Source organism: Sceloporus occidentalis, unplaced genomic scaffold (assembly GCF_023333645.1).
Source record: "Sceloporus occidentalis isolate IW3139 unplaced genomic scaffold, rSceOcc1.0.p SCAF_8, whole genome shotgun sequence".
Taxonomy (NCBI): domain Eukaryota; kingdom Metazoa; phylum Chordata; class Lepidosauria; order Squamata; family Phrynosomatidae; genus Sceloporus; species Sceloporus occidentalis.
The window spans coordinates 28,897,565-28,923,757 of NW_028316988.1; the positions used below are offsets into that span (position 1 = coordinate 28,897,565).

General features: G+C 44.3%; 1 protein-coding gene across 2 annotated transcripts in view; it reads left to right on the forward strand.

Annotated features, from left to right (window-relative positions):
- The window catches only part of PTPRS (protein tyrosine phosphatase receptor type S), a 228,889-nt gene extending 203,230 nt beyond the window's left edge, over positions 1–25,659 (forward strand). For both annotated transcript variants that reach the window (XM_089535812.1, XM_089535811.1), the window contains 10 exons: positions 2,974–3,149; positions 4,638–4,757; positions 5,096–5,250; positions 8,555–8,840; positions 10,323–10,501; positions 12,113–12,239; positions 15,958–16,083; positions 19,641–19,795; positions 23,227–23,362; positions 23,911–25,659. In XM_089535812.1, the coding sequence (XP_089391938.1) occupies positions 2,974–3,149; positions 4,638–4,757; positions 5,096–5,250; positions 8,555–8,840; positions 10,323–10,501; positions 12,113–12,239; positions 15,958–16,083; positions 19,641–19,795; positions 23,227–23,362; positions 23,911–23,979 (1,529 nt within the window). In that variant the 3' untranslated portion in view covers positions 23,980–25,659. The remainder of the gene's footprint in view (positions 1–2,973; positions 3,150–4,637; positions 4,758–5,095; positions 5,251–8,554; positions 8,841–10,322; positions 10,502–12,112; positions 12,240–15,957; positions 16,084–19,640; positions 19,796–23,226; positions 23,363–23,910) is intronic.
- Positions 25,660–26,193: the final 534 nt, after the last annotated feature.

The following is a 26,193-nucleotide window of genomic DNA, read 5'->3' on the forward strand; positions in this document are numbered from 1 at the left end:
TCTAACTTCTCTGTATGCAGGAAGACCAAAAGGCCATGTTGTGATGATTGATGTTTTTAACTGCCAACAAGTCAACTTTAATTTACGGCAACCCTATGGATGAGAGACCTCCAAGCCTCCCTCTCATCCACTGCTCAGCTCAGATCTTGCAGACTCATAGGTTTCCTTGTTGGAGTCTATCCATCTGCAGTGTGGTCTTCCTCTTGTCCTACTCCCTTCTACCTTAGCAAGCATTATCGTCTTTCCTAGTGAATCATGTAATCTCTGGGTATGGCCAAAGTACGACAGCTGCAGTTTAGTCCTCTTGGCTTCTAGGAAGAGTCTAGGCTTGATTTGCTCCAGGACCCATTTATTGGTCTTTTTAGCAGTATCTGAGGAATGACGTAAATGCCCCACCAGACCACCTTAAGAGCCAGCAGAAGGGGAAATCAGAACCAGGTATAACAGAGGTTTTGGACCCAGGATCTGGTGTCTGTCAAACCTTGAGTCTCAGCCCACAGTGACTCTAAGTTTGCAAGCCAAAATAGGTACATTGGAGAGATCTTTTATAAAGAGATCTTTTATTAAGAGAGAGAGAGAGAGAGAGAGAAATAGTCAGGAACCAAATGGCTCCACTGGAGAGATTTTTTATAAAGAGATCTTCTTTAAAAAGACAAACGTTTAGGACCAAATGGGTCCATTGGAGAGATAGTTTATAAAAAGATCTTTTATAAAAAGACAAATAGTCAAAGGCCAGATTGGAGATTTATGAACCAATTCATAAAAAGACAAACAGTCGGGAGCCAAATTGGAGAGATCTTTTATAAAAAGACAAACGGGTGCCAAATGGGTCCGTTGGAGAGATCTTCTACAAAAGATCTCTCCAACGGACCTATTTGCTTCCCGACTGTTTGTTCAGCTTGCAAACATTGAACCGCTGTGGGCTGGGACTCGTAGGGTTCGACTGACCCTGGATCCTGGGTTCGAAACCTGCGTTGTCCCTGGCTTTGTCTTCCCCCATTGTCGAAATCTTTGTGTGAGACCGGGTAGGCGTTGGAGGCGGGGAAGAGAGGGCGGGAAGCTTCTCTGCAAAGGCGGAGGAGGGAATTAAGTGGCTTTGAAATTAGCAACCGTGACTTCCTTTAATTATGCGGCACAATTATATCGTGGTTGCGTGTGTGTGTTTGCCGCCGCTGCCACTACTTCTGAGCATTTCTGTAAATTAAAAGTATGTCAGGTCAGCCCCATTGCGCTCGGTTGGTTTGTTTCTCCAGTTAGCAGAAGGCAGAAATCCTCGCTGGAAGGAAAGCAATATTAAGATGGGGGAAGACTTCTGTGCGGTTGCTGCATCTCTTTCCACTGGAGGAGGGAGGATCAGATTTATAGATAAAGCATTCAAAGAAATTAGCTGCATGCAGAGGAGGAAAAATATCGGCATTTGTGTCAGACTGACTTACGATGGGACAAAATTGCTTTGCAATGGCAAAGTTTTGACCCGAGATGGTGGACCTTCCTCTATCAGCAAAGCACTGAATCTACTCCAAGCTTTGGGTATTATAATATAATACAGTAATTTCTCCACATTTGCTGGGATTAAGGGAGCAGGACCCCCATGAAAGTGGAAAAACCACAAATAAAAAGGTGCTATTTTTTAAAAACCCAAGAGAACAGCTTTCTAGGAATCTCTAGGTCCTCCAGCACAAATCTATGGTCAAACATCTGCTGGCATTGACCATAGAAATGTGCTGGAGGAGCTACAAATGCCTAGGCAAGTGTTCTCTCTAGGAATCTCTAGGCCAGGTCCTCCAGCATGACTTCCAGTGGAAATTGTCCATAGAGTTGCTCTGGAGGACCTGGAGATTGCTAGAGAAAACACATTAATCAAATCTGCAAATAATCCAAAATCTACAAAGGTCAAAGGTGTGCAAGTGTGGAGGACAGACTGTATAATATTATAATCTTCCCGGCAGATATAATGCAGTTTGACGCTGCTTTAAACTGTCATGGCTCCGTGCTATGGCATGCTGGGATTTGTACTGTAGTTTGTCGTGGTGCCAGAGCTCTCTGACAGAGAAGGCTGAATATCTCACTAAACTGCAAATTCCAGGATTCCATTGCATGGAGCCATGGCAGTTTAAAGCAGTGCCAAAGTGCATTATTTCTGCAGTGCAGATTATAACTTAGTATAGTATAGTATAATATAGTATAGTATAGTATAGTATAGTATAGTATAGTATAGTATTATATTATACACTTTTGTCCCTCCCTATTCACTAGGGTTAGGAGCACAAGACCCCCATGGATATGGAGAAACCGCAAATAACAAAAACAACATGTTTTTACCTGAGAGGAGACCTCTCTAGGAATCTCTAGGTCCTCCAGGGCAACTCTGTGGTCAACACCCGATGGACATTGACCATAGAACTGCACTGGAGGAGCTACAAAAGCCTAGTAGAGTATCCTCTCTAGGAATCTCTAGGTCGTCAGTGCAACTTTTAGTTACAGTTGGCCATAGAGTTGCACTGGAGGCCCTAGATGTTCCTAGAGAGAACATATTAATCAAATCCATGAATAACCAAATCCGCAAATATCAAAGGATGCGTGTATTATATTATATTATACTGGAGGGATGCGTGTATTATATTATATTATACTGTACTATATTTCTGCAGTGCAGATTAGACCCTTTAAAGTAGTTGCCTATGATGCTGAATGTGGACCCAAAAATAAATTCAGCACATTGGTGAACTCCCTTATAGCAATCCAAAACCTGCCTTGAATTTACTGCGCTACTGATATGGGAACCACCAGCCACCGCTGTAAGGTAATGTATATAGGGTTGCTGTCTGTCTATTACCAATAACACACAAGAATGAAAAGCCCCTATATTTTATGAATGTTTTTGCAAAATAATAATAATAATAATAATAATAATAATAATAATAAACCCGTGTTGATGGAATGCAGCTCTTCTTTGGACCACTTTTGATGCAGGGATCGTTGGGAGTGACTACATTAACGCCAACTACATTGACGGCTACCGGAAGCAGAACGCCTACATTGCCACCCAGGGACCCCTTCCGGAGACGTTTGGGGACTTCTGGAGGATGGTGTGGGAACAGCGGTCGGCCACCGTGGTGATGATGACCAAGCTGGAAGAGAAATCCCGGGTGAGCGGATTTTGGAAAGGCGGCATATAAATTATTATTATTATTATTATTATTATTATTATTATTATTATTAATGTGCAATATGGATAGAAAGACCCAGACATGGTTTTGCCGGCTCCTTCCTCTGAAAAACCCTGGTATTTGTTGGTGGTCTCCCATTCAAGTCCTAACCAGGGCTTATGAATTTCAGAGGGTTTTCTTAGGCGAGCAAGACTCCAAGTTGGTTTGGCCAGTTCCTTCCTCTGAAATACAACCTATAGTGTATTGGTAGTCTTCCATCCAGGTACCAGCCAAGGCCGACCCTGCTCAGTTTCCAAGATCAAATGAGATCTGGGGCCTTTAATACTATAGAAACAGCTCCGTCAGCTCAAAATCCTCAATTCCAAGGAACTCAGAATGCAGGGCAACATTCAGCGACTAAGTTGCTCCTCTTGGCCCAACGCTCCTCCCAAACCTAATGAAAATGGCATTCACGTTTGTGCGCCAGTTGTTGGCAGAATAGACCGTTTTCTCGCCTTGCAGCCAATTTCTGTGAAAGTAGAAGGGAGTGTTACAATCATAGTGATGGTGTCACAATTGTGACTAAGCAGTTGTCATGAATATGGGACCGTTTCAGATGAGTAAATCTAGGGAACTGTTACAATTTCACAATCGGTACTTAGTCACAATGGTGACCCTATTGCCACAATCACAAATGCACACACACCAGCCCTACTTTGCCAGTTGCTGGAGTGAAGTCCAATTTGATTTTGTGAGTCAGCTCCAAAAAGACCCCACAAAACACCAATTTGTGCCTTCACTTCCTACATAGACGTTTTGCCATTAGCTTGACGCTAACCACCTCATTATTATTATTATCGTTTATTTATACAGCACCATCGATGTACATTTATAACAGACTAAAATATTTGTAACTACTTCAATATAAAATAGTAAAATGCAATACAGTGGGTCCTTGTTATCTAAAGGGGTTTGGTTCCAGGATCGCCCGTGGATAACAAAATGCGCGGATGCTCCAGTGCTATTAAATATAATGGCACAGCAAAATGAATGAATGATATTGGGAGTTTATACTTTTAAAAAATATTTTCAAACTGTGGATGCTTGAATCCGTGGATTAAAAAAATCTGTGGATAAGGAGGGCCAACTGTACTCGGATATGATCCTAAAATGCAATGCTAGGATATGATCCTGATATGCAATATTCAGAATGCAGTCATAAAACACAGTAGTCAACTGCAATGCAAAAATAAAGACAAGTTGCGTACACAAACCCAAAAAATGCCGAATAATCTATTATAGCAAAAATAAAGAGCATTAATCTGAAGTTCCAAAGTTTTAGAAAACAAAAAAGTTTTCAGTTTAGATTTTAAAAAACAGTGAGAGAAGGAACAGTCCGCAGGTTTACAGGGAGGCGATTCCAGGAATAGCGGGCGGCAAAAGAACATAAATAATAATAGTCACAATCCTAATCTCTTGGCCTTCCAGATAAAGTGCGACCAGTACTGGCCAGGCCGAGGCACGGAGACGTATGGGATGATCCAGGTCACCTTGCTGGATACGATTGAGTTGGCTACGTTTTGCGTCCGGACGTTTTCCCTCCACAAGGTAAAAGGGGAGCTTTGTGTGTTGTCCTTTGGCTCTTTTCACCCTAGGAACTTATTGCACTTGGATACAGTTTGTTTGTTTGTTTGTTTAAATCTTTATTTATGTATTGCATACAATACAATACATATATAATTTAAGATGCACTTCATCCATTACATTAGCTTCCCATTTCTGTTGTACTTACTTAGTTCCATTCCGCGTGTGAGATGCAACTTGGCTCGCTCACAAGAGAGCTATGCATCCTTCTTGTTTTGTATCAGCGTCATATAAGTTTATTCCACTTTTGTTTCCGGCCGTCTCACTCTGTGACTTGTCCCCGTTTTCCCCGATCCCTGCAGAACGGTTCCAGCGAGAAACGAGAAGTCCGTCAGTTCCAGTTTACAGCATGGCCGGATCACGGGGTCCCCGAATACCCAACCCCGTTCCTGGCCTTCCTGAGGAGGGTCAAGACCTGCAACCCACCGGACGCAGGCCCCATCGTCGTACACTGCAGGTACCCCCTTCCGGTCCATTTTGGACCCCCAAGTATAAGGTCCGAGGACCAAGAATTGACCATTAAATAAGGGAGATCATGAAACATTTGAGGATTTGTGGGAGGAAGGTCCACTCTTACAGAAGATATTTAGAAATCAGCTTTTGAAACACAGCAAAAATAGCATAAGACGTGTTGAATTAGACCAATCATGCTGGTTAGGGATGGTGGGAGTTGCAGTCCCTTTTTATAGAAGAGATTTAGAAATCAACTTTTAAAGCAGAGCAATAATAGTATAAGATGTGTTGAATTAGACCGACTGTGCTGGTTGAAGATGGCGGGGATTACAGTCCCTTTTTATAGGAGATATTTAGAAATCAACTTTTAAAATACAGCATTAATAGCATAAGACGCATTGAATTAGACCGACCATGCTGGCTGGGGATAGTGGGAGATGAAGTCCCCTTTTAGAAAAGATATTTCGAAATCAACTTTGGAAACACAGCACAAATAGCATAAGACGTGTTGGTTAGGGATGGTTGGAGTTGCAAATGAAATAAAGAAATACAGTCCAACATGTACCGAAAGGACCAGGTTGATGAATAGCTTTTTGTGGCCCAGTGTAACTCTCCTGCCTTAGAAGGCTGCTTTCCTGTGCCTGAAGGACTCCATGGTACTTATAGTGGCACAGGCTGGCTGGCAACCTGTTAGAAACCTGCAAGTACAAGCTTCCCTTGCGTGTCCGGATGTCCTTTTTCAGACCCCGAGGGTTGGCATTTCCTTCCTCTCTTTATACCCTCCAACATATCCTCCTGCTTTGCTATTCCCTGCTCTGCGGAAAGAAGGAAATACCTTAGAAGTGTCTGGCTACATCCCTGTCACCAAACGCGAAATGGTGACATCAGTGCCAAGATCGGTCAGATCCTCCAGAAATCTCAATGCCAGCCTAACCATTTTGAGTCTGGCTACAGGGACGTAGCCAGACACTTCTGCCAGCTCCCCACAAAGCAAGGAATGGCCATGCCAAGGGAAGGACTTCAGAGCCTATATGCTGCACAAAATCATACAGGTTTGCAGCCAACTTTGCCAGTTACACTCCAGCATGGGGAGATTTCCGCTATGAAATTGCAAGGGTTTGACAATAACAACGGCGCAGGAAGATCTAGGTACCCTAGGCCTCACTGCCACCGCCTCCGCATTGGCTTTTCAGAGGCATTTCTCCTCATTGTGGAGGAAGAAGGTAAAGAGGGGAGTGCCATATATACTCAACTATGTTGACTTCATGTATAAGTTGAGGGCAGGTTTTGGGGCCAGATTTTTATGTAACCCGTGTATCAGTCGACAGTAAAACTTAAGGACATGTAGCAAAGGATGCAATGGAAGGGAAATGGTGCCAAAGCACACTGCTGTTTCCCCACCCAGACATTCAAAAAGGCCAGAAGTGGCATCGCAGTGGATTAAAATAGAGAGAGGTGGTGGTGCTTTTAATTTCTTTTGGGATAGATTATGCACTTCCCTTTTGCCATGCTACTCAGAGAAGAAGATAGTTCCATTTTTGATAAGAGTTAAGGTACAGTAACATACGTTGACCCGTGCATAAGTCGATCCAGCTTTTTGGGGTCCATATTTTGACTAAAATTTCTATACTTATACATGAGTCGATACAGCAAGCTCCTTGCTTGCATAGATTTAGGGGAGGGAGGCAAATGGAGAGGAGCGGCGTAGGATGGGCGGCGCATTTGGAGACATCCCCCATGCCATTCCCCACAGGCCAGGTGGCATGCCGTAATTCAATTTCCAACCCAGCCAGAGGTCCTTGAAGGCTAGAGTCAAATAAATCCCTCTCCTTCCCCCAGGAGACATATGGCAAGGGCTGCAGTGTCGCTCAGTGCTTTAAAAAGGAGGAGACGCAAACACCGCTGAGGCTTTTCAGGGCTGCCTTTTTCCAGTGGCCGCATCGAGGGTGCTGGAGCATTTGAAATTTTACCTGCGCCTGGAGAAAACCCGATTATCGCTCACTCGGCGGGTGACGATTAGCACAGATTTCTGTAGCAAAGGGACCGTGCCGCGCTTTCGGCCGCTTTTGTTTTCTAGGTTCAGATCTCTCATGCCAACCCTAGCGCGCAACTCCCTTCTTCTGCCCGCAGTCCCAAAAGGCTTCAGGTGTTACAAAGTCTAATTATCGGCGATCAAAGGGAAGGATTTAGAAAAAGAAAGGAACAAGAGGGAGCCAGAGGACAGACACCCTTTTACACGTCTCACTTGCAAAGGCAGAGTGCAGAAAGAGAAATGCAGAAAGAGAAATGCATTCAGTGCCACCTCCTCTCCTCCCGCCCTTCCTCTCTCGATGCACACAAAAGGTTGGATGGTGTGGAACGGAAGCGCATGGCATGCCCCTGTGCTTTTCGCACATCGACTGACAATTGAACCCAAAGTGCTCCATGACTTTTTTTTTTGGGGGGGGGGAATCCCATCCCATTCTGCTACTTGCTTCCCAAAAGCTCAGTTTTGTTATCAGTCAAAAACACTTCCGTATTCTCTTGCATGTTATTTACTATTGGTTGCTGTGTGTCTTCAAGTTATTTCCGACTTGCGGTGAGAACCGAACCCAAGGTTTTCCTGGCAAGATTTTTTCAGAGGGAGTTTTGCCATTAGCATGCAGTATTATTATTATTATTATTATTATTATTATTATTATTATTATTTACAGAGCCAGCTTGGTACAGTAGTTTGAGCATTGACTCTGGGAAGCAGGGTTCAATTCCCATCATAGCCGTGGAAATCCACTTGGGCAAGTCACACTCTCTCAGCCTCAGGGGAAGGCAAAAGCAAACCTCCTCTGAACACATCTTACCAAGAAAACCCCATGATACAGTCGCCATAAGTCGGAGACGACTTCAAGACACACACCACCACCATTATTATTATGATGATTATTCTCATTTCTTTATATAGCGCCATCCATGTACATGGTGCTTTGCAAACAGTTATAGAACAGAACATTTATAACGATTTCCATAATATAAAATCCTAAAATACAATGAACCCCTCCACACACACACACATAATGCAAAGTAAAACAAAATAGTCCATGCTGATAATCAAATATACATTTTTATATTATTATTATTATTATTATTATTATTATTAATGCTGTTGTTAGTACAGTTACTGTTACTGGCTGCAATCCTATATTCTATTCTCTGGAGATGCCAAAGCCACAGATGCTGGCGAAACGTCAGGAAGAAACTCTTTTAGAACATGGCCACATAGTCTGAAAAACCCACCGAAATCTAATTCTGTGTATTGCTTTTTGCCCTTGCAGCGCAGGGGTTGGGAGGACAGGCTGCTTCATTGTCATTGACGCCATGCTGGAGAGGATAAAGCACGAGAAGACGGTGGACATCTATGGGCACGTCACGCTCATGAGGTCGCAGCGGAATTACATGGTGCAGACGGAGGACCAGTATAGCTTCATCCACGACTCCTTGCTGGAAGCCGTCGCCTGCGGGAACACGGAAGTCCCCGCACGAAACCTGTACACTTACATCCAAAAGTTGGCGCAGATCGAAGTGGGCGAACATGTCACCGGCATGGAGCTGGAGTTCAAGGTGAGTTGTTCTTCTTGGTGAGCCAGATGTTACGTGTCCTAAAAACCAAGGTGTCATTGGATTGCAACTCCTTAAAGCCAAGGTGTCGTTGGATTGCAACTCTTTAAAGCCCAGGTGTTGTTGGATTGCAACTCCCATCTGCTCTAGTCAGTTTAGCCAAAGGAGAGGGAGGTCTAGCAGCCTATGGAAGTCCAAAAAATGACACGAAGCCTCCTGGGATGGAGAAATGGATGGTTCCTATTGTGCTAAGAGTTGAGACACAGCACTTATATTGACCCATACTGGGAACATAATAAACGGTATCCCATTTTCTTCAAGGTACAAATACACATGTAGTCATTAGAACTGCTAAATTTACATGTAATATTTTTTTCTCTTTGTAAAAATAATATTACATTTGCATTACAATAGAAAATATCAATCTTTTCTTTAAGATGTATAGGCTGTAGACTGAACAAAAGGAAAGAGGTTGCTGGGGAAAATAAACAAATAAATAATACAAATTTAAGTTTTCTAACTTTCTGTTTTTAGTTTGGAATATAAAGCAACATGTAAGAGACTAATGAAACAATAAATTTATAGAATTATGCACTAGGTTCAAATAAAAAACTAGAAACTGAATTATTAATAAGCTATGTATAGTGAAGGATGTATCGGAAACTAGGAAGGACTTATGTATGTAAGTGATAGGTAGTAACTATTGTTTTTAATCTTGGTGGGTTTATGTATTGTCTTAGTAGTTGGTGTTCTGTTTTTTTAAATGTATCAAAACTGAGAACACATTTTATTGAACACATTGGGGTTGCATGTAAAGGCCATCCAGTCCAACCCCATTCTGCCATGCAGGAATTCCCAATGAAAGCATCCCCGACAGATGGCTATCCAGCCTCTGTTTAAAGACCTCCAATGAAGGAGACTCCTCGATACTCTGAGGAAGAAGTGTGTTCCTCTGTCAAACAGCCCTTACTCTCAGGAACGTCCTCCTAATGTTGAGGTGGAATCTCTTCTCCTGTTGTTTGCATCCATTGCTCCGGGTCCTAGTCTCTGGAGCAGCACAAAACAAGCTTTCTCCGTCCTTAATGTGACACTCCTTCAAATATTTAAACAGGGCTATCATATCACCTCTTAACCGCCTCTTCTTCAGGCTAAACGTCCCCAGCTCCCTAAGTCTTTCCTCATAGGGCTTCATGGTTTCAAGACCCTTCACCATTTTAGTTGCCCTCCTTGGGACACATGGCTCCAGTTTCTCAACATCCTTTTTGAATTGTGGTGCCCAGAACTGGACACAATATTCCAGGTGGGTTCTGACCAAAGCAGAACAGAGTGGCACTATTACTTTCCTTACTTTGTTGGATGTCAGTGCCATATATGTAAAATAAAATTTATTATTTAAAAAAGTGGCCTGTACCTCGATGGCACTGTGTGAATAACGACAATAATGTTAACAACCCTGCCTCTCTCTGCTTCTGTTTACCTTGCCAGCGGCTCGCCAATTCCAAAGCCCACACCTCCAGGTTCATCAGCGCCAACCTCCCATGCAACAAATTCAAGAACCGCCTTGTCAACATCATGCCATACGAGAGCACACGGGTTTGCCTTCAGCCTATCCGAGGAGTCGAGGGCTCCGACTACATCAATGCCAGCTTCATTGACGGATACAGGTACGGAGAGGAGAGGCCTCTCTCTTCTCAGCCAGCCGGGCAAACACCCTTGCAAACCCCACCGCATGCATGTAACTACCCTTGTAGCAGAATTCAAAGGTATAGCCATGTTAGTCTGTAAAATCAATATGTAAAGGGATCTTGTAGCACCTTTGAGACTAACTGAGCATGAGCATGTGTAGGCTTCAGCCTGCTTCCTCAGGTGCATTTGGAAGTAGGCTGAAATCCACAAAAGCTCATGCTTCCAACTTCTTTCCTTCAGTTAGTCTCAAAGGTGCTCCAAGATCCCTATGCATACCTTCATAATGATGTGGATGTGGGATTTATGGGACCGGCCCTACTATTAGGCAGAGAAAAAGGATTGCTTTAGGTGGCACATATTGAAGGGGCAGCAAAATCAGCCTCCAGCTGATTCCTCCAAGTTTTTGGCCATCATGTCCTGTCTTGTTGTGTGCTTTCCGGTCCTTTCGAACATACAGCGAACCTGTTGCTGGGTTTTCTTGGCAAGATTTTTTGGCCGACGCCTTCCTTTTAAGGCTGAGAGAGCAGGACTTGCCCAAGGTTGGGTTATCATGGCTGAGCGAGGATTCAAACCTTGGCCTCCTGGAGTCCAGTATTGAAACCACTACACCACACTGGCTCCACAATCAAACCAGGGACCACTGACATATGATGCAGGCATGATAACCACTCGATTATGGAAACCCTGCTGCCTTTGGGGATGTCGGTGGTCCAGGGAGGGTCCTACCATTCACCAGAAAAGGCGGATGATCTGTTACAGAGAAGTTGAACGTTCCCTCCGTGAGAGTCAGGCTCTTGGAGGACAACCACAAAGGTCACACCAGTTGTTGAATGTGTTACTTTAGCCTGCTTCCTGGCCTCCTTATTTATTTATAGCGTTTCTACCCGGCTTTTGAGCTGTAAAGGCTCTCTGAGAGCCTCTCGCATCAATAAAACAAGACGGTCCCTACCGTCGGGATTGCAGTCTAAAAGGATATGACACACAAGGAGAAAAAGGATGAAGAAAGGAAAGGAAAGCAAGAATCTTTGGGCACAAGTTCTGAATGTTATCAATAGTTTAATTATCAGGAGCCCTCCACATTTGTAGCTTTGACTTTAAGAGAAAAACATTTCCCTCCAACTTTTTCCAAAGTCTGTTGGAAAGAACTGAATTAGGGAACATTTTTCTTTTAACATAATAAATATAGTGTTAAAGGCAAGGTGTTCACATATCTACTGCCCCAAAACCATTGCTGGAAACTATGTACGAGGAAGACTTTTATCTAAAACTGTGTACAGCATCAAAGGGAGCCAGTGTGGTGTAGTAGTTGAGTTCAACTCTGGAGACCAGGATTCGAATGCCTCCTCGACCGTGAAAACCCACTTGGTGTCTTTGGGTGAGTCACACTTTCTCAGCCTCAGAGGAAGGCCATGGCAAACACCCTCTGAACAAATCTTGCCAAGACACCTCCATCCTTAGGATCACCATAAGTCTGAAATGACCTGAAGGGACACAACAACATAACTTTACCAGTTGATATGTATACTATGCTGGAGCAATGTAACATCTCAGCCTTTGCTTTTTAACGCTTTGCATCCTTGCTGTCCTAGGCAACAAAAGGCGTACATCGCCACCCAGGGACCGCTGGCGGAGACCACGGAAGACTTCTGGCGCATGCTCTGGGAGAACAATTCCACCATCGTAGTGATGTTGACCAAGCTGCGAGAGATGGGCCGGGTAAGCCAAGCGGATGCTCAGATAACATGGGTCTCTTGCCCGGCTATGTTGAGAGGGGTGATAGGAAGGGTCTTAACAGGGCCATTACCAAGCTGTGGTTGTGGGACAAAGGAGAAGTGACACGAAAGATGTCCCTCAAGTTGCCATGATGGTGGTGACAATTCTCCACTGTGTACATGGCAAAAATTCTCCCCATAGTCATCAATCAGCCTATGCTCCTGTAGCCACTCTATCAGCACCTATATGAGGTGGGTCAGGTTTTATTGGGATTGTAATGGGAAGAGGAGGATTGACCCTTAGCATCCCTGGCACAATCCAATTAACACCTGACCCACCTCATATAGTTGCTCATATAGTGTCCCTGGAAGATGGAGATCCACCACCCACATACAGGCCACAGTAGCTGTTTAATACTACAGTATTATAGCCACTAGATCTTGGACCTCCAGGTGTTTATGGACTTCAGCTCCCAGAATTCCTGACTGTTGGCCAAGCTGGTTGGGACTTCTGAGAATTGAAGTCCAAAATACCTGGAGGATCAGCGTTTGGGAATCATCATACTTGATCAGTCCCAACTAGAGTAGAAATGTAGAGCTGGAAGAGGCCTCCTGGAGCATGGACTCAGTGTAGGAAATCCAGCTAGAGCACTGGTTCCAAACTTTTTGGTCCTCCATTTGCTTTGGGCTTCAGCTCCCAGAATCCCCAGCCAACCTGGCCAAGGGTCAAGAATTTAGGGGCGCTGAAGTCCAAAATGTCAAGAGGACCAAAGGTTGGGGGATACTGAGCTGGAGCATCCCAAGCAGAGGGATGTCCAGCCTTTTTTGAAAGATGTCCAGAGAAGTAAATTCTGCTGTCTCCTGTTGGGCAACGTTGGGCAAGTCACATACTCTCAGCCTCAGGGGAAGGCAATGGCAAACCTCCTCTGAAGAGATCTCACCAAGAAAGCCCCATCATAGGTCTGCCGTAAGTTGGAAATGACCTGAAGGCACACAACATCAACAAGTGAATACATAGGTAAACCCCATTGATTCAGTGGGTCTACACCAGTTAATATTACCAACAGAATTCAGGCCATTGTTATTCTTTGCCTAAAGCCTATTGCTAAAATCCTACCTAAAATAGGTCCATTGAATCAATAGGATTTACCAATGTGTTGACTTTTGGTTCAACAATTCATTGGAAGGGTCTGCTCTAGTTGGGACTAACCAACAGGGTTCCAACAGAATTGGTTATTATAAGTATTTATCAAATCTTTTGGGAATGCAAGGCTGCCTACAGTGGTTAAAACAAACGTACTTAAAAGCTGGCAGTGTGCAAAAGTTAAAGAAATAAATAAAACTTGAAGCCAATGAAAACAACAGCATGTCAAATCAATGTCCAGCGCATTGTACACCAAGGCTGTTTCCCCTGAAAAATCGAATTCTCAAAGGCCTGCCTATGCAGAATGCTACTAATGCTTTATCGATCTGCTAATGATTTATAGATCTTCTAAAGATCTATCGGTTGCAAAGACGTGTGTTGGCATGTTCCACTAGCAGCTAGTTGGTCAAATCTCATCCTAGTGCTCTGTTATTTGGTACCGATTTATAAACTGAAATTGTCAATTCCATATACATATAGGACTTCTTGTACCAGGGAGTTGTTCCTTTCCGTTGATTTGCTGCTATGTTCTGCTTGTCTTTTTTATGAATGATTGGCAGTTGTAATAAAGTTGATTGATTGATTGATTGGTTGGTTGGTTGAGAAACTGGCAGTGCCACTTTAAGAGATGCCTTGAGCATCTCCTCTAAGGCAGAATAGCTGGCGGTGCCAAGCGAGGTCACATTTGTCACAGTCCACCAACTAGAACATGCCATAAATTATAGATGGAAATGGATTAAAATACATTAAGGAGTTCCTCTAACAGATACCCAAAATGTCAGTGTGTAATAAACCAGTCCCAAACGCATCTGAATAATGGGACTGGAGAACTTTAGAGTCCTTGTTTTAATGGCACAGCATGGAAACATTGCCATGGTTTTTGTAATGGAGAAATCTACAGTATGTCTCCAAGAAAATAAGCTCCTTCCCATTGTAGTGCGTGGGAAATTTAAGGAAAATGACCAAAATCCTGTATCAGCTGCTTACATTAAGTACAGTATGATCCTCACATCTATGGATCTGGAACCTATGGTTTCACTTAGCTATGTCCAAAAGTAAAGGTCCTCTCTAGGTGTTTACTAGGTCCTCTGGTGCAGTTCTGTGGTACGCTTCTTGCCACAGTTGACCATAGAGTCATGCTGGAGGACCCAGAAATGCCTAGAGAAGTGTTCTGTGTAGGAATCTCTAGATTTTCCAGCATGACTCTATGGTCAGCTTTGGGCAGGACAGGTCCAGAGTTGCAACTAGGCTGCACAGTTTTAAAGGACTTTGTCGCAGTGGGAAGAACATGGCCAAAACGATTCAGTGCTTCCTTCAAGAAGAAAATCTTCCTTAAAGATTGACATCAAAAGTTGGGGGCATGTGTGCATCATCTCATTTTGTAGAGCAGAGTTGGAAATGGCGCAATCCTCCAGATACTGACAGATTGCAAATCCCAGCAGCCAGCAGTGGTCAGGGATTCTGGGAACTGTAGTCCAACAACATTTGGAGGTCTTGAAATGGAGAGGTCTTGAGAAAGGTAAAGACATGTGAGGGGTGGAAAAAAGAACAAGAGAACAAAAATGAATTCCCAAAATACTGATGACACTTGATGGTGGCAGCTATTACCCCAAAGTCCCTGACATAAACAGGGCTGGTTTTTAAAAAAAAAACATCAACATAATAATAATAATAATAATAATAATAATAATAATAATAATAATGATAGATTGATTAATTTTTCCCCTCTGCCTATGCAACAGTTTGTGGCAGTGCTGTTTGCATGTATCCATATGCATCTCTTTGGATGCATCTAAAACATTGTACGTGAACCTTTAGTATCTGCTGGGATTTGGTTCTAGGACCCCCATGGATACCAAAATCCATGGATCTTCAAGCTCCCTTATATACAATGGTGTGTTGTTGTTGTTGTTGCTGCTACAATGGGCCCTTGGTATATGCTGGGGTTTTATTCTAGGATGCCCCACAGATACCAAAATCTGTGGACACATAAGTCCCATTAAATCCAGTAGCCTAATACGATGGTGTCCTGTTCATAAAATGGCAACAACAAGGTGGCTTTTTGGAATGTATAAATATTGTTAAAAACATTTTCAAGCCATGGATGCTTGACTCTGTGGATAAAGAATCCATAGGTATGGAGGGTTGACTGTGTGTGGAATCCATCTCACTGACGCATCTCGCGTTATCGTTGAGAAACCCTAAAACAAATGATACTCAGATAGCAACGGGATCACGATTAATAAAAAAAACACTGGATCGGTCGGAGTGTAACCCTTGGATTTTATTCTAAAGCTCACAAAGCCCTTCCAGAGTTAGTAGTGCAGTTGGGAAGGGAGCACTGAGAGGAAAGGATTTCTGACAATTTGCTTGGAGAAGGATTGTGTCGGGGACCTGTTTTTCCCCCCTAATTTTAGTTCTCAAGAACTTCCAAGGGGAATGCAAATTGGGTCCAGACACCACTTTGGCTGTGCATAGTGCAAGGCCCCAGAAGGAATGGTGTGAGATCAAATTGCACAAAAGCCAACTGGTATGGTTCCAGGATATTAACGGTTATCCCCTTTTGTCCTATCCACAGGAAAAGTGCCATCAATACTGGCCGGCCGAACGCTCTGCGCGGTACCAGTACTTCGTGGTGGACCCCATGGCAGAATACAACATGCCTCAGTACATCCTCCGGGAATTCAAAGTCACCGATGCCAGGGTGAGTTGGTGCCCAATGCATGTACAGAATCAGATAGTACTTGATACAGTGGGGACCCTTGGTATCCACTGGGGTTTGTTGCCATGATCTCTTGTGGATACCAAAATCCGTAGATGCTCAAGCCCCATTAAATGCAGTGGCAGAGTAAAATGGTGGTTCTTAGCAAAATGAAAGGTGGCTGTCACATGAGATCTCCTGTGTATGCCTTGAGGTTACCTTTTACCTCTTACTTACTAGAAGGCCCCTTATTGATGACACTTGTCCAGTATCCAACCTTTATACCTAAATGTTATAAAAGCAAGAGTCCCAAGTGCCTCCCTCTTATAAGTTTAATATTTTCGGTAGCATGTTTTTATGTGGTTTAGAATTCACACAGGTAGAGACTTCAGTTGTAACAAATAAGTAATGACTTTATTGAATAACATTTAGCAAGAATGTAAGTCAGGTAGAATAGTTCCAAGGTGGTATGGTTACTTAAACTGTGGCACTGCATCAGCAAGGTCTGGATGGCTGCACCTGGCCCTTTCCTTTGCTGCCTTGGTGCCATTCTCAGGAGGAATGCATAGCTGCAACAGCACTGCGTCAGGGCAGCAAGGTCCAGAGAGACGCACCCGGCCTTCTCCTTTGCTGCTGTGGCACTGTTCCCCTCTGGAAAGTAGCAGCAAGGCAGGGTGGCTCTAGGGCAGCAAGGTCCAGATAGGGCAGGACTTTCTGGGGGCAGCTGTGCCTTTTCCCCTTCCCTGTTGATGCTTCAGGCCACAGCAGCCATGTCTAGAAGGCCACACTGGCCCCTCTCCTTCACTGCCGCAGCATCATTCCCCTCAGGAGAAAAGTGGCAGCGAGGTGTGGATGGCTGCGGGTGAGCCTCTCCTTCACTGACACGGTGCTGTTCTCAGGAGGGGTGCGGTGGAGGCACCCACAGTAGCAGTCCTTGCCCTGCGACTTGGGGAGGGCCCAACTGGGTGTCACCCCACTTCTGTCGTCTCACCAGATGCTGTCTGCACCACTGCACCCCCTTTGTGATGCCATTGCTGCTGCTCCTGCTTTCTTTCCTCAGACAGGCTGAGAGAAGGGGCAGCAGAAGAAACAATGATGGTGGGATTGCAAACAACTGAAGCTGTGTGGGAAAGGCATCTCTCTAGGGAAGAAGCGGGAGGAGTATCGGGGTCAGTTCTTGGAAAGAGCCCTTTGCCTTGGAGTGGCTCCAGTTAAAATCTCTCCCTTTCCCATCCATGCCAGTCTCTAGTCCAGAGTATGCGGCCTCTGCAAACCTCCTCCATATGCACTGGCTGCACCCTCTCTAACAGGACAAAGGATTGAGAGTCCTTCCTCAACAGGGAGAAGCCTTTCCCTTTGCACCTGGGACCCTTGGGAGCAGCGAGCGAGAGGCCTCTTGCCCACCCTAGTCTTTCCCATAAGGCCAACATGGACACAGCCAGCTGCTTGGTTGCTGCTCTCAGAGTGACTGGGTTGCAAAGGGAGCAGCAACCAAGACTGGCTGTTTTGAATTTGCAGTAGAACAGTAGAACTAATATCCAGAGATATGGAGGGGTTGTCACCAAAGAAGAAAGGGCCCGGTAGTCCAAAAAGGTTTGGGGGACAGTGAACTAGACCCTCCAGCAGAATTTCTCTGGAGGACCTAGGGATTCTTAGAGAAAGCATACCGATCAAATCCACAAATAATCAAAAACACAAAAATCAAAGCCACCAATGTAGAGGGCCAACTGCATTCCCATAAAATGAACCTGTAAAAATGGTGGGATTAAAAAAAAGGGGCTCCCCAGCAGATCTGGAAACATGGGCTGCAAAGAGTAATTTTGCAGAATATATAAACCACTCTCTTGTAGCAGTGAGACTCTCTTGCCAGCTCGTTCCCTCCTCGCTCTGTTGTGGTTGCTTATTTCTCTCATCGGTTTAATGTCATTTTTCATCTCGGTGATGCCAGCGCACCCCCTGGGCATCTCATCCGGTTGCGTTCTGTGCTTTCCTTCCGGCAACGGCACATCTCATGCTGGGCAACCTCTTTGAGCTGAACTCCAAAGATTAGAGCATCCCGGAGATCGATCTCTCCCGTTCTCGCTTGCTGCCACTACACAATAAAAGATTTTTTAAAATGCCTTTATGAAATCAGAGAGGTTTCTCTACAGTTTGTGTAGCTGTTTGCATTTTGGAAAGAGTGTTTTTATTAGCTTTGTTTTAAAGAGATATCTGTGGTTTGTTTCCAGGACCCCCATGGATACCTAAATCCATGGATGTTCAAGTCCCATTAAATACAACAGCATTGTAAAATGGTGTTCCTTATATAAAAAGGCAAAATCAAGGTGTTTTTGAATCTGTTGATTAAAAAATCCATGGATATGGAGGGCCAACATCATGATCATTATTATTTATTAGTATTATTATAATTATTTGTATCCTCCTTTCCCCCCAAAACTGGGACTTGGAGCAGCTTACAATCAAAAAGAACAGTACAATTAAAAACATACAAAAGGGATGCATTAAAACAGGATTAAATTATTGCAGTATTAAAAGAGGTCACTGGTTGAAAGAGTAAAACATAGATTAAAAAGAAAAAGTGTTTAAAACAGTGCACTTGTTCAACATGGAAATATTAAAGCCTCGGCCTCCCCTGTCACCAATTGATGGTCGAATCGGCCTTCGGTTATGTTGTACATTGATTGCCGTTCCCCGTTTATCTTTGTTCTTAGTTTCTCTGCGCTCCTGAAGTCTCCAATGTTTTGTTTGTTTTCTTCCTCCAGCTACATGCCTCTCTTTTTTAGTGCTTTTCCAAAACATGATGCTGGGTTTCAACCGCCAGGCCTTCCCTTGAATCCTCAGATGTGCCTGCCCACTCTGTGACACCGCCAATGAAAGGAGAATTCATTGCAACTGGAAGCTATTGATTTAAATAAAAATATTCCCCCTGTATCCTGAGATTGAAGGGCAGTGCACAAAACAAAGGCCCAAACTCTGCATCACAATCTTCATTGCTTAACTTTACAAAAGTGACATTGCAGAGCCGCACAACTGAACCCTGTTGATGAAATGCGAAGATAGGATTCAGAGCAAGAGGACTCCTGCGCATGTCGTAGGATCATAGAGTTGGAATACACCCAAAGACTATCCAGTCTAACCCCATTCTGCCATGCAGGAAGACCCAATTCAAAGCGCCATCCAGCCTCGGTTTAATGTCTAATGCATGTTAGGCTCTTGCAAGAGGGTTGGACTGGATAGCCCTTGAGGTCTCTTCCAACTCCCTGATCCTTGTTATGTGCATCTCTTCTACAGTGTTGTTCGACTTGGTCTCCATCTGGCTGGGGTTGATGGGATTTGGGACCCAAGACCTGGGAGGCCACAGCAGGCCAACCCTCCTTTTCATTTCATTTTGAATGCAGAAGCCAAGCAAAACAAAATTTGCTCTTGCATCAAAGTGTTTAGGATTCAGGAACCTAGCATTCTGATCTTCTGTTTTCTTCCATTTGCCTTTTTTTTAACCCACTCCTGGCAAAATACTGATGATTTATTTTATTTTATTGCCCTCCTTGTTTCCTCCTCAGGACGGTCAGTCGCGAACGGTGCGTCAGTTCCAGTTCACCGACTGGCCAGAACAAGGCGTGCCAAAATCCGGGGAAGGGTTTATCGACTTCATCGGCCAGGTGCATAAAACCAAGGAGCAGTTTGGACAAGACGGACCCATTTCTGTCCACTGCAGGTGAGTCCGGAGGGATCTAGGAGTCCTAGTAGACCACAAGTTGAACATGAGGCAACAGTGTGATCCATCATCTAAAAATGCCAACGTGATCCTAGGTTGCATCAAAAGGAGAGTAGTGTTGAGATGGAGGGGAGTAATAGCACCACTTTATTCTGCTTTGTTCGGACCTCGCCTTGAATATTGTGTCCAGTTCTGGGCACCACAATTTGAGAGGGATGTGGACAAGATGGAAGGTGTCCAGAGGAAGGGAACCAAAATGGTGGAAGGTCTGGAAACCACAGATATGAGAAGCAACTTAGGGAGCTGAGTATCTTCATCTTGGAGAAGAGAATGTTAAGAGGTGATATGTAGAGAGATTTTGTAGCACCTTTGAGACTAACTGAATGAAAGACGTTGGCAGCATGAGTGTTCATAGACTTCATTCTACTTCTTCAGATGTTTTTGGTGGAATGGCTTCCCTGGCTTCCACTCCACCAAAAGCATCTGAGGAAATAGACTGAAGTCAAGGGAAGCCTATGCTGCCAATGTCTCAAAGGTGCCCATGCTGCCAGTTAGTCTCAAAGGTGCTACAAGATCTCTCTATGTACTAATTCTAACACATAACACAGCTGCATCTTTGAATTCTACCAAGAGGTGATATGATAGCCATGTTTGAATATTTGAAGGGATGTCATGTTGAGGATGGAGGCAAGCTTGTTTTCTGCTGCTCCAGAGACTAGGACATGGAGCAATGGATTCAAGCTCCAGGAAAAGCAATTGCCCCTAAACATTAGGAATCGACGGTGGAAGACACTGCTTCAGAGGGTGGTGGAGTCTCCTTCTTTGGAGGTCTTTAAATAGGGGCTGGATGGCCATCTCTTGGGGTTGTATTTTGTGTCTTCCTGCATAAGAGTTTGGGGTTGGACTGGATGCCCCTTGGGGTCCCTTCCAACTCTATTGCTCTGTAAAATGGAGACGGAAAGCCGCTTCCTCCACAGACACACAGGAAAGGAAACTTAAGCCCTGCGCAGAGCCATCTCCGTCCTTGTTTGCAAATTCCTTTCCTGATAATTCACACCTTGGAATTAAAGAGCGCCACATACGATGCTCAGCCAACCCGAATTTTAAGCCAAAGCCTCCAGCGCAAAGATGAGCGCGCGCACACACACCCAACCGCCTCTTCATTGGCTGCGCTGGGCAAAAAACGTATGTTTCTCTCCTTCCTAAATCCTTGGCAGAAATTCTTTCATTAAACCGAGAGCACGGCTTCCAAAATCGCTGTTGCTTTTTCCTCCCCAGAAAACCTGACTTCCTCAGTTGGAGTGAAGGCACTTTTGCACAACTAATGTCACTCGCCCCTCTTATAGCCTAAAAATGTCATTTCCCCCCTGAAAAAACCCAAATTGCCCTGTTTTCCTGGCCACCGATAAACTATTTTCTTATTTTCTTCAAATTAATTAAAATTGCTTTCCCGGATATTTGGATCGTTTCAACAAGGGTTGTAAATCCATTTAATTTTTTTAGCTTTGTTTAAAGAGTTGAAATCCTTATTGGAAAGTACCTAGCCATTTAGCCAATTCCTGAATTCCCTTTCATCAGAAGTAAGTTTATAAATCCTAAATTTATAAGAATTCAAACTTCTAAAGACGGTGTAGTTCCCAGCACAGCTTGGAAAAGTTACCTTTTTAAAAAACCTACCGTTAAAAGGATTCTGGGAATGGTAGGTTAAAGAAAAAGGTAACTTTTCCAAGCTCTTCTGGGAACTACGCCGCCTTTAAAAGTTTGGATTCTTATAAATTTCAGATATATACATTTACTTCTGATCGGAAGAAACCTGTCAAGAAAACCCCATGATAGGTTCTCCTTAGGGTCGCCATGAGTTGGAGATGACTTGAAGGCACACAACACACATTGTGTGGATGACAACTCATAGCACGCATGGGTCCTGTACATATCTCTCTGTGTAGTCGAGAGTTGCGGCACAAGAAGCTTTTACGGCTAGCATATGGTTAAGGTTAGCACAAAAGTACTCTAGTAGGAGCAAAGAGTGTTGTGTATTTTGGGTTGTTGCGTCCGCAACAATTCCAGCCTGCCCAAAACGCTGGAGCGGCTCTCCAAGAGATAGAAAAAGGCCATCATACTGAGTCGCCGGAGCTCGGCGCACCTCTGTGTTTCTTCCGATGCCGTTGAGAGCGCCAAATCCCCGGAGCAGCGGCTTGTGGTTAATCTGCGATTAAAGCCTCAGTTGATTAATCGCATCGCTGGAGAGATTAAAAGGCGCCCAGCCTGGGCTCTCGCACTCGAGACTTCCTAGCGCAGAGCTGAGGCGTGGTGTGGAATACGTTGAGCAGAATCAGATTCCTCTGGCACTGCCCCACCTTGTTGTTGTTGTTGTGGTTGTGTGCCTTCCAAGTTGTTTCTGATTTATGGCGACCCACAGGCGAACTTAACCTGAGGTTTTCTTGGTCAGAGAGGGTTTGCCATTGCCTTCCCCTGAGGCTGAGAAAGTGTGACTTATCCAAGCCCAGACATGGAATTAAGAACCTGCAGGGTTCAGCCATTGTGCTATATTCCAACACTGCCCACTACTTTGGGGCCACTGTGTTACTTTATCATAATGTATGGCCCTTCAGCTATTGTTGGACCACAATCCCTGGCTGGCTGGTGGAGCCAAAACCGAGATCTGGTAGGAGCTGAAGTCCCAAAACATCCGGCTCATAGAATCCTAGGCTTGGAAGAGACCCCCAAGGGCCATCCAGACCAACCCCTGGCCATGCAGAAACATACAATCAAAGCACTCCCAACAGATGTTAGGGTCATGAACGTTGTGCCAGTTGAAGTCACAACTTTGCAGACTCTTCAGCTTATGGAGCTTACGATCTAATATGATCACCAGGCAAATTAGATCACTGAAACCCACTAGGAGACCTTGAGCAAGTCACAATGCCATTGCGTTGTGGGCTCAGTGATGCAATGCCACTGTGCTGTGTTGTCCTTAGTGCAATGCTGATGCATTGTAGGGTTTGCAGTGCCGTTGCGTTGCGTTGTCCTTAGTGCAGTGCCACTGTGGTCTTATTAGTCCAGTGCCAATACGTTGTGGGGTCCTTAGTGCAGTGCCAATGGGTTGTGGGATCCTTAGTACAGTGCCATTGGGTTGTGGGATCCTTAGTGCATTGCCAATGCATTGACATATCCTGAATGCTGTGCCACTGTGGTGCCCTTAGAGCAGTGCAGCTGTGTTGTCATGTCCTTAGTGCACAGCCACTGTGTTGCAGGGTCCTGAGTGCTGTGCCAATGCATTGCGGGGTCCACAATGCAGTGCCACTGCATTGTAGTGTTTGCAGTGTCACTGTGTTGTCATGTCCTCATACTGTCCTTAGTGCTATGCCACTGCATTGAAGTGTGATATTTTGGCTCTGTCTCCTTACCTTTTCTGCCCTCTCTTTTTGCAGCGCCGGCGTGGGCAGGACCGGCGTCTTCATCACGCTGAGCATCGTACTGGAGCGGATGCGCTACGAGGGGGTGGTCGACATCTTCCAGACGGTCAAGATGCTGCGGACACAAAGGCCGGCCATGGTGCAGACAGAGGTAAGAGCCAGCTTGGCTTTGGGCATCCAGGACCACATGCCAATCCTAAACAGCCATTTCCTGTGGGCAGGGACCCACTTCACTGTGCCATCAGTTATTAGGAGGGTATTAATTTTTACCTCCTGAAAGACTTTTGCTTCCTATGCTTTCTTCAGACCTTGGGTAGTGCTGACTCATGCTACCCGCAGGCATCAGTGGGCATACTGCCAGAGGTGGATTCTGGGAGATGCAGTCTCCAATGTCAATTTTTCCAAGCTCTGTCCCAGATGAGATTTTACATTTGGACATTATTGCTGGATACTTAACAGTTCTCCTCCTTGAATGTTTTGGAGCCAGAGGAACTGGCGTGAGATGAATTTTTTGGTGTACTCTCTTGTGTCACTTGCCTGCAATGGGTCAAGGTGGGTACATTAAAAACACAGAACACAATTAAAAACAACAACGAATAAAACCAACAGTTAAAATCCAATACTTTAAAACCATTAAAATACCCTAATAAAATGAAAAGCCTGACTTCCCCGTATCTCCCTTCTCTCTCTTTTCCACAGGACGAATATCAGTTCTGTTACCAAGCAGCGTTGGAATACCTGGGCAGTTTTGATCACTATGCAACATAAAACAAAAGGAAAAAAAATTACAAAAAATAAAACTCAACGACTTTCTTTTTTTAAAAAAAGAAAAAGCCATCCGTCGTGCGGACTCTGATCACTGAAAAGTCCCGGAAGGCCCCTTTCGAGCTAAGAGAGGCAAGCGTTGACCGTTGTTTTCTTTTTCTAACAAAATAAAAACACAAGACTGCAGACTGAAAGAACAAAAGTGACCTCCCCAACCACCGCTCATTTCTGGATGCTGCAACGGGGAAGGAATAATGTAAAAGGGGGTGAATCTCCCCCACGAAACTCCCCAAACCCATTCCCCCTCCTCTGACCCGTGTTTCTAAAACCTGGACGATCCAGCATCCACAGGTGGCTTGGAAAGAGGACGATGGGTCTTCTCCCCCTTTTTTCTTTTTAAGTGGCAAACTTGTTGTTCTTACCTCATTTGGTGTTTGCGACGTGGATGGCGCAGGACTGAATCCAGTTTGATGGGACCTGAAAACTAACAAAACACAGACAGACCGGCAATACACACAAACACACACGGTTTGCCCCACGCCTGCCTCGTTGCAAAAGAAAAGCCGAGGAAAAAAGAGACGAGGAGGCCGGAGAAAAGGTGGCGAATTTGGACAAGAGGCAAAAGAACCCCCCAAAAAAATACGGAGAGGGATTTGGCGACAATGGTTGCATTAGTAGGGTTCATTTTACACGCAGCTCTCTCAAAGTTTGCTCATTGGGGGAAACGGGGCAGGGGTTAGAAAAATGCCAACGGTGAATTTCGCACCAAGGAGGGCAACAAAAACGGCTTCCGTTTGGAAGTACAACCTTTGCCACCAACCCCCTCCACGCTCTTTTTCCCAGATAACCTTTTTGAACACTTGGAAACATTCCTCTCGTTGCCGACGATTCCTTCATTTTTCTGTCTAATAAAAAGAAAAGAAAAGGGAGAAATGGGAAATAAAGAGCTAGCAAAGACTCCCCCCCAAACAGCTCTCATATACGATCATTCAACCTCTCCTTTTTCCATACCTGTTCCCTCCCCGTAGCGCCAAGTATTTTGAATTTTGGAGAGGTATGCTCCAGTTTCCCAAATCACTTTTGGCCCGCTAGAATTGCAAACGGGGTGGAGGTAGGAAAACACATTTATAGATGTGGCTTAAAACGATAGCAACCCATCTATCTTTCCCCTAAACAAAACGGCTTCATTAGCACATCCAAACCAAACTTGTTCTGTTTGCGACTTCTTTTGTGGGTCTCTGAAACACCTGCCTACCCATCCACCCCATGCCAAAGAGAAGGGGTAAATGCTAACTTTAGAGGCCCCGTTTGCACCAGGATTTTTTGGGGGGGAAGGAGAGTTTGCACCTCGAGGGACAATGTGGTTGCGATACCACATCAGTAGAAATAGAGAGTTTGCATCACAAGCAGAAAGTGGGGTGCAGAGAGGAAAGGACAGGTAACACCCCAAGTGGGTTTTCTTTAACTCCAATATAATTCTAGCAAGTGACATTTATTTTCGGGGTTTGTTTTTTTTTTTTGTTGTTTCAATATTTTTTTAAATTTTTTATTTTATCTTAGCAGGTCTCGCTCTTTTTTTTTTTTAAATAGTGTACTTTTTTGCTTCCTTTTTTTAAAAAAACATGTAAAAATACAAAAGAATATCAGTCGATGAATTTACAAAAAAAGTAACGATGATGATAATCGCTTATTTGTTCATATTCTGTTCAAAGACAGTCTATTTTTTCACTGTAGAAACGTTAAAGTGTGACGGCTGCGTGACTTAAAAGAGGGATGAAAACGGCGTGCGGAATATCGCTGCTTTTACATAATGCTCTTTTTTTCCCCCTACCATTTTAAAAAAAGGAAAAAAAATATACAGGTTGGAAGGAGGGAGGAAAAAAGGAAGGTTTAACTTGCTCAATGTATGAACAAAACTGTTGCTGCTTTTTTTTAATGGTTAGTATTATTATTATTATTATGCTTAATATGTTCTCCCTTTCGTAAGGCGACGAGGGAGTCTCGCGAAGGGTACGAAGTTAGGGAAGCTGCCATAGATAGGCTACGAAGGGTTTCCCCATTTCTTTATGTCTGCTTTTACTGGGGACCAATGATAATTTGGAGGTAAAATCCCCAAATTGTACGGCGAGTCTAGGAGTGGTACAAAAGATGTGCGCTTGAATCCAGAGAACATGCCGACATGACCTTCCATAAATTATCCTTCTCTGGAGATCTTTA